The 16,983-nt window shown below is 43.3% G+C and overlaps 2 protein-coding genes across 5 annotated transcripts in view; one reads left to right on the top strand and one right to left on the bottom strand.

Moving 5' to 3' along the window:
* The first annotated feature begins 1,556 nt into the window (after positions 1-1,556).
* The window catches only part of LOC147624199 (ubiquitin-conjugating enzyme E2 22-like), a 57,788-nt gene continuing 42,361 nt past the window's right edge, over positions 1,557-16,983 (top strand). Inside the window, exons 1-5 of one of the 4 annotated variants that reach the window (XM_086819143.1) lie at positions 1,557-1,695; positions 2,054-2,095; positions 2,529-2,673; positions 2,807-2,884; positions 2,999-3,111. In XM_086819143.1, coding sequence (XP_086675269.1) covers positions 2,093-2,095; positions 2,529-2,673; positions 2,807-2,884; positions 2,999-3,111 — 339 coding nt within the window. In that variant the 5' untranslated portion in view covers positions 1,557-1,695; positions 2,054-2,092. Of the gene's footprint in view, positions 1,696-2,053; positions 2,096-2,464; positions 2,674-2,806; positions 2,885-2,998; positions 3,112-16,983 lie in introns of all 4 variants that reach the window. The other 3 variants (XM_086819141.1, XM_086819140.1, XM_086819142.1) reach the window with 3 other exon arrangements.
* On the bottom strand, positions 14,446-16,934 carry LOC147624200 (uncharacterized). Its single transcript, XM_086819137.1, has 2 exons — positions 14,734-16,934; positions 14,446-14,576 (listed from the first exon to the last, which is right to left on the bottom strand). The coding sequence occupies exons 1-2, from the start codon at positions 16,912-16,914 to the stop codon at positions 14,553-14,555; spliced, it is 2,205 nt and encodes a 734-aa protein (XP_086675263.1). The 5' UTR covers positions 16,915-16,934; the 3' UTR covers positions 14,446-14,552.

The following is a 16,983-nucleotide window of genomic DNA, read 5'->3' as shown; positions in this document are numbered from 1 at the left end:
CTGCAACCTATGTAGATTTGGGGGAATTCTCCACCTTGACTCAATATGGTTCTCCTTCATCTTGAATAACTATATTCCCAGAGAGGTGCAAGTCCATGCCCATAAGCTTTCCAAAAAGGGTATTAAATGCTGGATGGAAAAGCAAAGATAACTCCAAGAGGGGGGAATTAAAAGATTTCAGATTGAATAAAAGGGATGTTAACTGATTCAGAGCCAGATCAACTTGTGGGACATGGACACCATCTCGATGTTGCAGAACTAGGGGCATTTTCTGATTAAATCTTTCTCGTGGAAAAATTAGCACAGCTTGGTCCCCATCCCCCGTACTCTATATTGCAAATTGAATGATTGATGGCACATATTGTGGGATCACAGACAATGGAGCTATAACTTCTCTAAAATTTGGTCTCCAATCATTCTGTTAAAGGAATCATGTCTCCTGTTGTTGTTAATTATGCATAAAGCCATGTGGACCAACATAAGAGATCTAAAAATAGGCATTAAAAGCGGTATGTGGGGGGCCAAATGCAATAAGGAAGTGGAATCTCTAGCACTCCTATTCATAACATGCCGGAGTAACAGGGAGAGTGTTTATGCCCTGTGCTAGATAGGGAGCTCACTTGGAAGGAGTTGTTATTAGGAGTGCTAGTGGTGGGTTGTTCCACGGCAATGTGGAACATCATCAGAGTTGAGTACCTATGGACTGTGTGGCTAGGCATGAATGAGTGGATTTTTAACAAAATAAAAAATTAACATGTTGGATATATACATGTTGAGAGTCAGGACAAAGTTGTTGGGAAGAGATTTTGTTGTTGGCAACACTTTGGGTGATACATATTGCTAACTGTGGCTCGCTGTTCAGAATCGAAATAGGCAAGGTGTTTAGTTGATACATATGCTAAATTTGGCTTGCTTGCAAAGGCACAAGAGTCTTGTGGATCGTTTTTAGGAGTGGATGCTATGCTTGTGGCTGTGGTGTTGAGACTAGGCCTTCAATCAAATTTATACATGTACATAAATACACACACCTATGCTTGGGTTGATGGGCTAGTTGCACACAAAACTTGCAAACATGAGGACCTTCATGTTGACAACATATTAGGTCATTTGACAAACACCACCTCTGTCAAATTCAATTCATATACTTTAAACTATTACAATTTATGTTCAATCAAAACAAATTTTAAGATTATTTATGTTCAATTCTTTGAATGAATGTGAAATATCTCTTTTTTCGTTCTAAGTAAGCATTTTTAATTATAAATGAAAAAAATGCATGAATACAATTTGTAATTTTGGATTATTAGTATTTATGTTCAATTCTTTGAATGAATGTGAAATATCTCTTTTTTCGTTCTAAGTAAGCATTTTTAATTATAAATGAAAAAAATGCATGAATACAATTTGTAATTTTGTTGTATCTCATTTGACAATTTAAGAGCATTTTTTGTTTCAAATTTACCCTATTTATTTTCAAAAATTGACATTTTGTTGCTCTCTGTCTCTCTCTCTCTCTCTCTCTCTCTTCTTGTGCTACGTTTTGGTAGGTACGACCGTTCATTTGAATTGTATAATAGTTTTCACTATGCTTTTTCTTTTAAGGCCATCACGTTTCCCCCTGGTCACTTTCCAGAGCCCTTCTCGCAATAGCCAACCCCTTTCTCCACAGAATTCTCCCGTGCTTTGATCTCCCGGGTACGCTTTGATCCTTCATGTTTAATCACGGCCTAAATTTAGTCTTTATTTTTTCAAAGTTAATTATCTTGTAGGAAAGAAAACCCGGTTTATGTTGATTTATAACTTTTACATTTTGTCTTGGGGAATTTTTCAGCTTTGCTTGTTGATCCAATCATGGTCTTTATGAAGCTGCTTATTGAGTCGCCATTAAGCCCTAATATCTGGGGTTAAATTTAAATAATTTTTTTGAAGGCTGTGCTGATTGATACTTAATTACCTTTAGCTTACGTGGGATATTTTTAAATGCAATTTCTTTTTGAGTAAGGGTTTCAATTGGGGGCAATCTCACTATAATTTTTATCTTTTTCTATTGCAGTTATCATTATTAAGCTGAGACAGAATTCAAGATCTGAGCATGGTATGCCATTTTTTTCTCAGACTAAAAATTAAATAAATTCATGTGCACTTGCCACCCAGAATATATTTCCAAGGATGCATGCAAAGTCCAACATTATTGGGTAATTTTACTGTATTTTTCCACCAAAATCTTTTTGTTCTTTGCTTTTTATAAATGTAAACATAAGTATAAAACTTTGAATAAACACACAAACAAACAAGCATAAAGCAAGGATTGGGAAATATAAGTAAATAAACAAATAAATAATTGAAATAATTATATTATTAACAATGTAGCCTTACTCCGAGAGCTGCCAGCCATGAAGGAAGCACCCCTCTATGTTGTGTTTTCTTTTAATGCTGTAGCAGTGTTTTGTACTTTGTCATCAAGGCAGGTCTCTTTTTAACTATAGAGGGATTACTTTTTGGGAAAAAAAAGTATGGAGCTTACTCAGGCTTCAAATGAAAATCTGCCGCCAAAAGTGATAAAGGAGCTTGCAAGAGAGCTGAGAAGTTTCGAGGAGAGTCCGCTCGGAGACATACAAGTATTTGTCAATGATGACAACTTTTCCAACATCCATGCCGATATTGATGGGCCATGTATGTTTACTTGGCTTTTATTCCTTCCATGCACATTTTGTCTAGTTGGTATGCTGTCAAATATATTAACAGCCTGTGGAAATAAATCAAGTTTATGCTTTGGAGGGTAACACTGATTTTTGTGTGTATGAAGCTGGGACTCCCTATGAAGGAGGCATTTTTAGAGTGAAGCTGATTTTGAGCCAAGGCTTCCCACAGATGCCTCCAAAAGGTATTTAGTGGATTTGCGTGAACGTGATGTGCGGTGATGTCTTTGTTGGTGCATTCGATTTGTCTTATCATGATTGAATGCCTCGTCACACTTGCTCTCTTTGCTTTTGTACAGGGTACTTTTTGACCAGGATATTTCACCCAAACATTTCTAAAAATGGTGAAATTTGTGTTAACACTCTGAAGAAAGACTGGAAACCAACTTTGAGTTTGCGGCATGTTCTTCTTGTATGTTTTCCAAAATCTGGTCTCTACAGTTGCTGATTCTGGCGTGAATTTGTGTTTACAATCAAGTTTGCACCTCACGTAATATGGAGTGCAGCATAGGACATTTTACACCTCACTGTAGGTACAATATTTTACAACATGTTCCATGCCTGTACTTCATAATTTATATACTTCATAATTTCTTGCTGAATTTTTGATTAATCGATTGGTTTTGAGATGTAAAATGTAGCCGATTTCCCTAGTATAGGAGATATAACTATGCATGTGTAGAAGCTTATAGGAAGAAAGGTAGCACGTTTCAACATCCACCAGGACATAGGGGTTCATATACTGTACACAGTATAGTTAACCTCCTTAACCAATACGGTATGCAGTCTAGGCAAGGAATCTACATCAATGACTGAAAAGCAAGAGAGTTTTACATGCTATGCAGGTTTTGGAGCTTAGTTAGCAGTGTCTTTGTGTGTGTGTGTGTGTGTGTGTGAGAGAGAGAGAGAGAGAGAGAGAGAGAGAGAGAGATGTATGAATTGACATCTTTGTCCAAGAATGGCCCATGAGGCCAAGTGTAGTACAATGTTGATGAATTGCTGGAGTGGGATGCACCCGTGCTCCAAGTTAAGCAGGAGGGGATGTCATGTGCACTCTCCCGAGTGTGACGTGGATATGCTTCTATCCATTGGCCACCTTAGAGGTCGAGTACGTGGCTGGATTTATGTGTTTGTAAGGGCTATTGTGCTAGATCATTGTAATATTGTGGAGTCGCCCAATGAGCAGTCAAGTGTGGATAGAGTTATTGGGTTATTGTGTGAACACGCATAATTGGACATTATTATTAGGGTTGGTAGCCAACTCACCAACATTAGTCACTATAAATAGGAGTCTAGGCCGTAGCCATATTCATTCATTGATCAGTCAGTCATCATTGAGTCATTGAGAGCTCATGTCAATGCTACAATTGAGTATCTCTATTGAGCATTTACATACTTCATGTTCGTAATACATGGTAGATTAGGTCATCTCTCTGTACTCTATATTGAGCATGAAGTAGTTTGTGCATGGGTTTAAGTCTCTGATTAGGTGCTAATCGCAATCAATCAATTCATAAACATGCTTTCACAAGCACTCATGCTAAAGGATTTTGTGGTGTTTACCACTTGGTCAATGTGTAGATGCCATAATCTCTTTGTGTTTGCGAATCTCAGGTAAAAGAAGGGCTTCACATTTTGGGTCATCATAATCAATGACCTTAGGCAAGGGGCCAAATCCTTCCCTGAACAGGCAATGGATGCACCCTCGGATCTCATAGTAAGCTATAGGCAGTGACAAAGGGGATGCTCCTTTGTCTCCACCTCTTGGTAGTCACATACTGACTCTCCAATCTTGCAATCGTCTGTAGCAAGACACTTGCCTTTGTCTTCTACTGAAGTAGAGTGTTGGGGTCTTGGACTTTGATGCCTTTGTGGATGCATATGGAAGCTTTGCTTGAATTGTTCTTGAGTTGGGATCATATCACTGAAGTGAGAAAAAGCTAGGCCTATTTATAGGGGCCCCTTCTTATGGTTAGCTTGCTCAACGGGCCTGTTTGGTTTACATGGTGGTTACGGGTTGTAGGTTGTTGTGCAGAGAATGAGGAACAAATATGAGAGAGAGAGAGAGAGAGAAATGAAATGAAATGAAATGATATATTAACGTCTCTAAGAGGCCGTAGTGGCCTATGAGACCCAAAACTGAGAGTACATCTCAAGTTGGTGTCTCATCAAAGAGAACAACTAAATGGGACTAAAAAGTACAATAAACTGATTGTCCTACAGTTATAAGAACAGAACTGTAAGACTCTGAGATGATACTGAGTAGAAAATACTGGAAAATACTGAAAAATGTATATCAGGTAGATCCATGTATGCTGATCAGTTGAAGTGTTGCCCTCTCCTTAGATCAAGTATCTCCGCCATGGGGCTGTCTAGAATGGAGAGGTCGTAGAAGCGAGGTAGGCGCCTCCGATGCCGAGCAATAATGGCTCTGATCTGGCGATGGTGAGGATGCTGTGGTCGGGATCCTGGTGGGCGTGACTGACAAGCACGACATAAGATAACTGCTCTATTAGTGGTGACTCCCTGGGAGCGTGGTCGGTGCCTTGATGGCCCAATGGAGGAGGTATCAGGAGGTGTGTGGGCTGGGTTGCTGGTGTTGGTGCCGAAGAAAACTGTCAGGGTCCTCTGTCTAGGTACATCATGGCTCGACCCCATGTCTGCCAAGAGAGTCTCTGTGTGTCTCTTGAGCTCAAGTAGAAACAATCCCAGGCATCTCTGATCCTCAAACTCCATGACCCTGCGTAACGGCCCAAAACCCTCTCGGAAGAGGCAGTGATATCTCCCTCGGATCTCATAATAGACTGTACATTGGCAAATGTAGTGTTCCTCTGTCTCTACCTCTTGGTAGCATAGCTGACAAATGCGGTTTTTCAAGATCTGATGCACATATCGCCCTGTCTCAATCCGCAGCTGGTGTGATGAGGTCCGGATCTGTCCAATGGCACAACGTATCCCATGTGATAGGTGTACATCCATGCACGTCGGGCGGGTGATAAAATCATCCGATGAGAGGTGTAGAAAATGGCTCTTGTAATGAGCCATTTTCGTGCCCAAGGGCTCAAGGGGGCTAGTCCATGTCCTCTCTGTGTCCACTCTGATGATATCCATCCTGATCACGCGGTTTTGCTCTGAGCGGGTGAGATCCAAAAATGGACAATCCAGACTGTACTGAAAGGGTGGTAGTGCCTCTATCCGCAAACCATGTAGGTCAAACCATGATCTCATCTGAGCGTACCAACAATGAGTATCTCCATCCTCTGCCAACTGTATGGATGAGGTCAATACCAATCGGGAGTACCTTTGCTGAGGGAGCTCCCATAGCCGGTGTAAAAAGGTAACTGCCTGGAATAGGGCCTCGGTTACTACTGGTGGGGCACCCAACTCAGCCCGAACAATCTTATGTGGTACTGATGACTTGCTCCGAATCATGCGGGCAATCATCATAATCAGTGGTCTCTCCATTTGCCTCCATCCCTCATCTATCCCTCTCTGAGATCTGTGATGTATACTGGGTCCCCAAATTGGAGCTCCGTACAGGAGGGTCGGTGTGACAAGCGTATCAAATAGCCACAATTTGGTGCGTGGCTCCTGAAACTGTATGTGTGCACACTGCCTCTCAAGTGTCCCCAAGGCTGCATGCCCTCGAGCTAATCTAGCTGCTGCTGCTGGCCCCTTCAGGGAGAAACGCGGTCCTGTGAAAGTAACTCCCAAGTAGACATATGACTTGACGTACTCTACCAGTTTCCCTCGGAAAGTGAACTGAGGCTCTGATCTCGTCACCCATGACTGTGTGGTGTTAAACACCATAACCTTGGTTTTCCCAAGGTTCACTGTCAGATCTCTATCCACACAGAAAGCCTGTAATGCATCCAGGTGTCTCTGTAATCCCTCCGGAGAGTCTGAGATTAGAACAATATCATCAGCATATAACAAGATGGGTATGCCAGGCATGCCCCTGGGCCTCCCAATCTGTCTACATAACAGAGACCGCATCAATGTACAGTCCAAAGAGGGTGGGCGATAGCGGGCATCCCTGCTTCACCCCTATCGTGCTGGTCACCCTATCAGATAGTCTGCCTGGAGCTCGGACTCTGCCTATCACAGACTCATACAAAGCATATATCCCCCACTGCATATCCTCGGGTACCTCAATGTCATGCAATCTGTGCATAAGCCTGGCACATGGTACGGTATCGAAGGCTTTGTGGAAGTCCACAAAGCAGCAGTATATCCTTCTCTTCTGTGCCCTGCCCTCTTCAATAAGTGCCCGAAGTGTCAGTATGTGATCCAAGGTAGTAAATCCTCTCCTGAAGCTAGCCTGTCCATGTGCTCGATGACCATGCCTCTCTGCCCATCGGCTCAGCTCTGACTCCAATACAGAGCCATATAATTTGGCCAAGTAATGACCAAACATGATTGTCCTGTAGTTGCCTGGTACCATGGGGTCCCCACTCTTAAAGAGAGAGAGAGAGAGAGAGAGAGAGAGAGAGAGAGAGAGTATTTGCACGACTCAATACTGGCTTGTTTTATTGATTTCTTACACCAAGTACATGCCTTTTACAACCTTATCTTTTGACCCAAACAAATCACACTCACAAACACACACGACACATGTCACACTTATCTTATCCAGATATAAGGGGTGTTCATCCTAAGTAGGTGTTCACATACACATACACATACACATGAATAAGTTTACATATTCACACATCACCCTTATAGGGGGCTGTTCACACACATTAGGCTCCGAATCCTAACAACCCCCCTTCGGAGCGAAGGTGGAGATGCTTGAAAAACCTTCAATAGTCATCATGGTTTGGACTCTAGACTACATAATAATACAGTAGCTTTATGGTGCGTCTCTATAAAGTGTCGTCGCACAGTTCACTTGCGTTGATCAATAGTCTTGCCACTCCTAGTGGGTTCTATGTTGCATTATACACTTCTTGCATTGTTCTATTAGCTTCACACCCTCTCCAAGGGAACGCATGCACCATGTACTCAATGGAGATACAATGACACCAACACTTAAACTCTCATGTTAGGCCTGATATAAGAGCTTGACTGCAAACGACAGCTACATTAGTTTGTTAGGTTAACCCTCCCTTGACCGAAGCAGGGGTATGCAGAAAAATGGTGTCACCATTTTAGACATCTCCAGAACTCATGTGCGTGGATGGGCTTTGCATGCCCAAAAGATCAAGAATGTACAAGCTTTGGGAATGGGGGATTATCGAGTATAGAGGACCAAGTGTTCGTAGCATGGTCCAGGCACTCGAGACGGTTTCTTGGTCACAGAAATGGGCTTTGGAGCTCAAGTGTCAAGTGGAAAGTATGTATGGCGAACTCTTGAGAATTTGGGAGCGTCGAGCAATGAAATAGGTTTCTACATGATGCTTACATGTATTTCTCATGTGGTGAAACACAAAGAGATCATCTCCTAAATTTTAGGAAAAGTTGCTATTTTTGGTGCTCTGATAGAATTTCCGTTCGCGTTATTACCTCCGGATTTCGATAGAGATCAAGGATTACCAAAGCACCTTTGTGAAATTAGCTATCATCTCATCTGGGATATTTTTAGAGTTGGAGATTGTGGAATTTTTGGCCTTTGGATTTGGGACATGTGGTAGATAAGAGGATAAAAGTGAGACAAGTGTTCTCACACTTGTCAATTCAGCTCTACACATGGCATTGTAGCATTTTCTTGCTTATTTGAACATGAGAGAGTCATCTCTTGGGCGAGTTTGAGCTTCAACCAGGTTTTTGGAAGCTGAAAACTCTGGTTTTTCAGTATTTCTCTTCATTTCTAAGCCCACCATAGCCATATCCAGCTTGGGGAAGATGATTTTCACTACTCTACACCATCTTGCACACCTTGGATGGCTGTTTTTCAGCAAAACAGTCCTAAAGCTTGTTGAAATTTCTGGTTTTATGTGATATACAGGTTGTTTTACAGGTTTTGGCACTCAAGGAAGAGGTATATGGGCTGGTCTATGGATTTATGAGCTCACGAATGAGCTACATGGGTTGGTTTACAAGTTTATGTGCTTGTGGAAGAGCCATATGGGTTGTCATACAAGTTTATGCGTGTATGGAAGAGTCATGTGGGCTGTTATACATGTCTGTGTGCCTATGGAAGCCTGAAGGACATGCTGGATAGCCATATTGGATGAAGGACAGGTTTATGGTTGTATATGGATAATCCGGCATCTCCCATGGGGAGAGTAAGGCCCTCAAATCTTGTACATGTTATATTTCTCCTTGGATAGTGAAATACTCCAAAAGGGGGGGGGGGGGGTGGGGGTGTTTCGGCCTCTATGCGGTGTTATATGTGCGCTTTTGTTTTTAGCTTTGTGGATTGTTTAATGACTGTGATTAAATGCCAAAATGTTTAATTGTGCTCATTGTCAAGCAATGCACACCCACTCCCGCGCTTCTCAGGCGAGTTACATTGGTATCAGAGCATAAGGCTTTCTCTCATTCTTATGTGAGAACGATCTTATTAAGGTGCATACTATGGCCATTGGAAGGATTATACGTAGTGACAGTCCCATAGGTAAGACGCCATCCTGGCCATACACGGGTGGCACCAAACAGGCTCCCGTCCATACAGCACAGAGCAAGTCACACACAGGTGGCACGAAACTGGTTCCCGTCCATGTGACGCAACACTGGTCACACACGGGTGGCACTAATCTGGCTCCCGTCCATGTGACCAAAAGACTGACCCTTTCACATGGGACACTGGCCTGGCCCCATGTGAACATGGCACAAATTTGGCCGCTCTATGGAGTGACAGTCCCATAGAAAAAATGGAGATGGACCGTGACATATGATTCCCCATTCCCAAAGCTTGTTCTTTCTGAATATTTGGACATCCTGGAGTCCACTAGACCTCTTTCATACTCGGAAACGTCTAGGCTGGTGACATCTTCTCGGCCTTTTTAAACAGTTGATCGCAACTGTGATAGCTTCCTTGCGGGAAAGCAAGGTTATTCTCATCCAAAAGAATGAGCCCGGATCTAGCCATATTAGAGTCCTCAAATGAAAGCCATCCAGCCATAAACAACGACTATATACTAGTTAACTCCCAGGTGGACATCTATCACACTCTGTAGAGAAAGAGCTGGGCTTAAGTCACATGTCAAAGTTACTGATAATATCAGTACTCACTGATCACATTAGTGAAGGATAACATTGGTTGTGGAGCCTTTCGAAGTACCACCTAGTCTCATGCAAGCCTTGCTTGGGTGGAACTCTCAGGTCAATATCCAGTCTCACAACCATACACCCAAGCCACTTCGCAATGGAAATAGTATAACAAATACTGTAGATATAGCCAAGGTGAAACCGGCCTGTACTACTGACTGGGCGGTAGATCTTCTTCAATACACACGGCTTTCACCAGTTTATGTCGTCACTTAATACCTTAGCTTAAACACAGAGCAAGAACAACAAAATCCTGTGAACTAGAATGTCCCCAGGAGCTGACACCGACACCAGATAGGCCCCAAAGCTTGGCGCCCCTTTCGGTATTTATTTATTCTTTAGAAAAAGAGATTTTTACAAGGTATTGAGTTTGCTGAATTTTCTGCACATTCCTGAAAATTTCGCCAGCATAACTGTCCCAAAACTGACCCAAAATATGTCAGAATCATTCCAAACCACTTCTGACCTCTTCAGTACGTCGAAACCCTCTCAACAGAGCATAAAAACCAGTAATTCAGCTTGCTGTAATTTCTGCACAGCACTGAAATTTACTCTGTTTTGCACACATATGGCCCTCTGTTCACTCTGGAATCCATCTGGCTTGACCTTATTGCAATCCGGTACCTTCTCGGGCTCCGAAACAGCCCAAAAACAGTCATAAACAGCAACAATAAATTGCTGAATTTGACACCTGCTTTGTGGGGTTATGACCCCCACAGGTACCTGCTATGGTACGGTGGTTAACCGCGCCTGTTCCTATCAAAGGAGGCTCTTGCCTCAGCCAGGAAGCATGAATTCCTCACAGCTGTACATACACATAAGAAAGCCTCTTGCAGGCATAATCATTCTGAGAGAGTAGAGGAGTGGTTTACAGCCACGTATGGCTCACTGCATCAAGGCAAAGGGAGTAGGCAGCTCTCAATAGTCCTTAACCTGCTTCAATCCACCTGCAAACTCACCAAATGAGCTCCCACAGAGAGAAAACGAGTGCTCAGCCTCCCACGAGTGGAAAGTTTTTGTAAAATGTGACAAATGGCACCTTAATAAGCAATTTCCTGCTTTGGACTTCCAGCCTAAAAATATCCTGGCCAGCTCATCAGCTCACTGCAGGTCTTTGGGGACTATTGTTCCCCATTTAATTGCCCTCCTTTTGACGCGAACACATTTCAATTCCGACATAGGCCAAAAATAGCAGGTTCCCCTAAAATTTAGGAGATGTCAGAATCGCGTCCCTCTGATCTTCTGGATGCTCTTCTATCTCTAGAGCACTGACAAATTCCAAGTGCACTGCCCTCTAGCAGAGATATTTATCTGTCTTCTTCTTCTTTCGACCCACCCTTCTCTTAGCCTTAATCTAATGTCAATATTCAGTGCCTGTAAACCTTAGGCCATCCAAACTTAGACTCTCTCACTGAACTTTAATGCTGTCCACTCCGACTGAGCAATGCAGACATTTTGGATTCCAAAAGGGGTTTCTAAACAGGAAACCAATCCGATAAAGAAAGCAAAAACAAAGTTAGTCATTGCCACAGGCTCGTGACATACCCCTCTCTTGAAATCGCAAATGTCCTCATTTGCATGCGTCGTATACATGTTTCCAGTTAACGAGATGAACCAACATCAAGTTAAGACATGTATACTACAAGCATGGTCATTGCTCTGTCGATGAACCCAACACTAACAGTGACATTCAGTCACACTGCAACATAGTTCACGTAGAGTCTAAATTCAGAAATACATGTTGACAAAACCAAAACCATAGTACTGAAACATATGCCAAAATTGGTGACTACATGTATCTATTAACTGAATAATCCACAAGACAAAAGATAGACTAGCTGTACATGATCGATGGAGCAATTGTATTATAACAATCTATACAGCTCCTCAATCAATGGGTCAAGGTAGGCTGCAGACTAAATGCCTCAAGGTAAAGTCCCAATACATTAGGTGACTCAGCGAGTTCACCCTCTTCCATCCACTTAGCATCCAAAGGTGGATAGTTTCTGAACTTCACCAAATAGCGTCTAGCAGCCTTGCCTTTTACTTTCCGTTCCTTATGTGCCAAGATCTGTTCTGGAACAAGAATTTCATCAAGTTCTTCAACTTCAGGTTGATCTTGAGGTGGCATATCCACTGGCACATCACCCACAAAGGGTCTAAGAAGACTCACATGGAACGCATTGTGAATCTTCCACTGCTCAGGCAATTTCAGCCGATAGCATACATCGCTGATCTTCTCTGTTACTTGAAAAGGCCCATAATACCGCATACTCAGCTTAGTAAACAGGCTTTCCTTGCCCTTACGTTTCTTAAGCCGTGCCTTTTCAAAGCGTAACAAGACCCAATCATGCTCTTTAAACATGAGCTCTCGGCGATGCATATCTGCTGCTCTTTTCTGCTTAGCCTGAGTCTTCTCAAGGGCATGCTTAATCTTCTTGTATGTCTCATCCATATTCTGCACAAACTGATCTGCCTCAAAAATCTTATCTTTTGTATGCAAAATGGGGGGCACTTTCTTGCCACCTTCTACAATCTCAAAAGGTGCTTTGCCAGTTGAAGAGTGCACTGTATTATTATATGCATACTCAACCAATGGCAAATACTGCTCCCACTTTGCTTTCTGCTCTGATACATAACACTTTAGCAGATCAAGGACAGTAGAATTTGCCTCTTCAGACTGCCCATCAGTTTGCGGATGAAACGAAGAAGAAAACTTCAACGTGCTGCCCATGTTCTCAAATATGCCTCTCCAGAAAAGACTAGTCATTCGTGGATCACGGTCACTAATCACAGACTGTGGCATCCCATGGTACTTGAAAATGTTGCACATAAACAATCGTGCCATCTGCTCTGGCTTAATCTTCTTTCGAACAGGAATGAAATGAGCCTGTTTACTGAACCTACATATAATGGTCCATATTCCATCATTCCCTGTCTGTGTCCTAGGAAGATCAAACACAAAGTCCATTGCTATGCTTTCCCATGGCTTCTCTGGAATAGGCAATGGCTGTAACAGCCCTGGTGCTTTTTGCCTGTCAAACTTGACCTTCTGGCAAATCACACACTGCCGTACATAATCTTCAACATCTCTTCTCAAAGTAGGCCAGTAAAAGAAAGTCTCAACCGCCTTAACTGTAGCATCTATACCACGATGTCCAGCATACGGAGGAGAATGACTCTCTGTCATCACTTTCACTCTCAGTGGCCTAGTGACACACAGTCTCCCATGCATCAACATATAACCCTCTTTGAGAAGATAGTGGTCATGAGGTTGTCCATTCACAATGTGATCATAGACTCGGGCAAAATCCTCATCAACAGCATACTGCTCCTTCATGTCATCTAACTCATGATGATAAGGAATAGACACTGCTGAAATCTGTGGCTTCCTTGATAAAGCATCTGCCACAACATTCTTCTTGCCTTCCACATGCACAATCTGAAAGTGGAACATAGACAAAAAGTTTGCCCATCTCATATGCTTCTCCGACAATTTTGTCTGAGTCAGAAAATAGCGTAAAGTCTGATGATCTGTCTGAACAACAAAATCAGCACCTAAAAGGTAGTGTTTCCAACTTTCTAGAGCATGAACTACAGCCAGCAGTTCTTTCTCATAGACCTGCATAGTCTTCTCTGGCCCTTGTAATATTCTGCTCTCATATGCCACTACCCTTCCTTCTTGCATTAAGACAGCACCAACACTGCTGCCACATGCATCACACTGGACAACAAATGACTTCCTGAGGTCTGGCAATATAATCACTGGACTAGAAGTCATCTTTTCTTTCAGTAGCTCAAAAGCTGAAATCTCTTTCTGTGTCCATCTGAAAGAGACGTCTTTCTTTTGCAGAGCATGCAACGGTGAAGCAATCTCAGCAAAATTTCTGATAAATCTCCTGTAGTAAGAGCATAAACCAAGAAAACTTCTGACATCATGCACAGTCTTCAAGGCTGGCCACGTCTTGATTGCCTCAACCTTAGCAGGATCCATTCTGACCCCATCCTTAGACACAATGTGCCCCAAGAACTGAATCTGTTCCAAGAAGAACTTACTCTTCTTGCCATTCACAAGCAGTCTATGACTACGTAATTCATTGAACACCTCTGACAAGTGGTCTCTATGCTCCTCTTCCGACTTTGAAAAGACAATCATGTCATCAAAGAAGGTGCCAACAAACTGTCTAAACGGTCGGAATATCCGATCCATCATCCGATTAAATGTGGCAGGAGCATTCGTCAGACCAAATGGCATCACAAGGAATTCATACAGGCCAAAGGTCGTCCTGAACGCAGTCTTATGCACATCTTCAGTTCTAATCCTGATCTGATGGTAGCCACTTTTCAGATCTATCCTGCTAAACATAGACGCGCCTTCCAAGCGGTCTAAGATGTCATCAATCCTTGGAATAGGGAACCTGTTCTTTATGGTGGCCTTATTCAAAGCGCGGTAATCTATACACATGCGCCATGAGCCATCCTTCTTCTGCACTAAGAGCACAGGAGAGCAAAAGGGAGATGAACTTGGCTGTATCAACCCTTTTTCCAGCAGCTCATTCACCTGGCTCATAATCTCTTTCTGCTGCGCTGCACTAACCCTGTACGGAGGTCGATTCGGTGGACTACTGCCTGGAATCAGATCTATACCATGATCCTCTGACCTCTCTGGTGGTAACTCAGACGGTAATGAGTCAGAAAAGACATCACTAAATTGTGACAAAAATTCAGATTTGTCTTTCTCAAGTACTGACAAATTTGACTCACTTACTTCATTCAAATCACGTGCAAATATCAGATACGCAGAAAGATGATTCTTTATTACCGAGGTAATAGCAGAAGCTGAAATTATAGGTACAGACTCTCCTTTGAGCTTAACATCTAGCACATGAGTCTTCCCTCTACTTTCCAAGGTCACAGTCTTCTTGAAGGAATCCAAGATGCCATGCACTCTGTACAACCACGGCATACCAAGCAATACATCGCATCCCTCAAGCGGCATGATATAAAAGTCTTCTGCATCCACATAAGACTGTATATGCAGACGTAACTTTCCAAGGATGGGTGTCACAGACTCTGAATGGCCAGGACATGCCAAACCTGCCTCAGCTGTGTATCCCATCTCATCAGCTCTGATGCCCAACTGTGCAGCCAACTGTGGGGAAATGAAGTTTGCCTTTGCCCCAGGGTCAAAGAAAATGAGAACATGCTGATCTCTGACCTTTCCCCAGGCTCTACACAACTCACTGGCATCTGTCTGAGGTCTATCCCCTAGCATATCTGGCACTAAACCTGCCGAAGGGGTGACCTTCTTTCCTTTCTTGTCTTCTTTCTCTTCTGAGTCAGCTGGCCTTTTCTTGTCAGGACAAAACCTTGATATGTGACCAGCTTTCTCACAGATAAAGCATTTACCCTCAGTCCTTAAAGCCTGTGTTTCCTCTTCAGTTCTCTGCTTAAACTGAGGCTTGCTGCTCTTCGACTGACGCCAAAAAGCCTTGGCTAATTTCTTCTTTGCTGATCCAGCTTTACCTGTCTTCTGAGGGCCCTGCTCATCAACCTTTTCAACCTGTTTGGCTGCTGAAATTCTGGCTGATTTGCCCTCTTTGCTGCTGCCCCCAAAACCACTAGTCTGACCCAGCAACAGTGCATTCCCTGTGTTTGCATTCTCAATCAGCTGAGTCAATGTGGTAACCTTGGTCTTTGTGCAATAATTGCGCAATTCTTTTGGTAGGCCACAACAGTACTTCTCTATCTGCTCAGTTAACGGCACAATTCTATAAGAAGTGACTGGCAACAAAGCTTTCCAGAACTTCTTATTATAATCCTCGAGATCCTTACACTTTGAGGCATCCAAACTGTGCCAGGCTGACATCACATCAACCTCAAACTCATTGGTTAACCAAGCTGCAGCAAACACTTGCTTAAAGCCAACCCAAGTGGACGGTGCCTGACCTTGCATCAACAAAGTGGTCCACCATTGGCTAGCATTGCCTTTGAGAAAAGTGGCAGCCTTTCTCACTTTAGAAACTTCTGTGAAGTTCCCTCCAGCAAAGGCAGCATCAAACTGCTGTATGAAGGAAAGTGCTTTAGTCCTGTCTTCAAAGCCTCTAAAAGTGTCAAACTGTACAGCTGCTCCACCTTCCTTGTATGGCTTCGGTTTATCAACAGTAGGTGCTGGCATCATTAGGACACTATCCGATGGCATCATCATCCCTCTGTCACCCACAAACGGGTTTGACTGTACAAGAGGTGGTGGCTGATTCTGAAAAGCAGCCATGCCAAAAGTGCCCTGTGGCATTCCAAAACTGCTCTGAACACCCTGAAAACCTGGCTGCATGCCAATATTGCCATACATGGGGTTTGGCATAAAACTTTGTGAACCCCCAAACACAGTTCTCTGCTGGTAATCCACTGTTCCTGGCGCATAACCAGCCATGCTCTGAAACACAGAACCGCCTCCAAAATAGCCTGGATGCAAGGTAGGTGGTGGAAATACCTGCGGCGGTGCCTGGAACTGACTTCCCTGTCCAAACTGGCCAACTAATGGCTGCTGTAAGGTGGCGGGCTGCTCAACAAAAGCCGGCACAACTGGCGTTTCAGCCACCTGTTCGTGAACAGAAGGAAGTACTGGTGCTCTTTCCACTGACCCCACAAGCTGCCTTGCCCTTTCTCGTGAGTCGGCAGGATGTACACTGAGTGTCTGAACCTCAACAGGTTCTTGCACTAACTCTGTAGCCCCAATGGGCTGAGTAGATTGAGGAGGTTGCAGAAACTCCAAGAAACGTGGATTCTGCATGACCTGGGAAAACATACCCACTGCTGCTAGCAACTGAGCTCTGAAAGCAGCATCCTCATCTGCTCTGGCTCCCTGTGGTATAGGCATGACAGGAGGTGGCACTGCATGAGACGGCCTAGTCGGCTCTCCAGCCTCTGAAACCACTAGAACCTCTCTTCTTTCCTGGGAGGAAGAGAACTCCTCTCTAGCTTCTTCACGTCGGTCAGCCATCAGTGCTCTGTGCTTCTACCCAATAGGCCCAGGCTCACTTCAATAAAATAAAGTGATGTTTATCCCGGC

The sequence above is a fragment of the Cibotium barometz genome, chromosome 25, assembly GCF_041138505.1.
Source record: "Cibotium barometz isolate CiBa-2024 chromosome 25, ASM4113850v1, whole genome shotgun sequence".
Taxonomy (NCBI): domain Eukaryota; kingdom Viridiplantae; phylum Streptophyta; class Polypodiopsida; order Cyatheales; family Cibotiaceae; genus Cibotium; species Cibotium barometz.
This window is presented reverse-complemented; position numbering and strand designations above follow the sequence as displayed.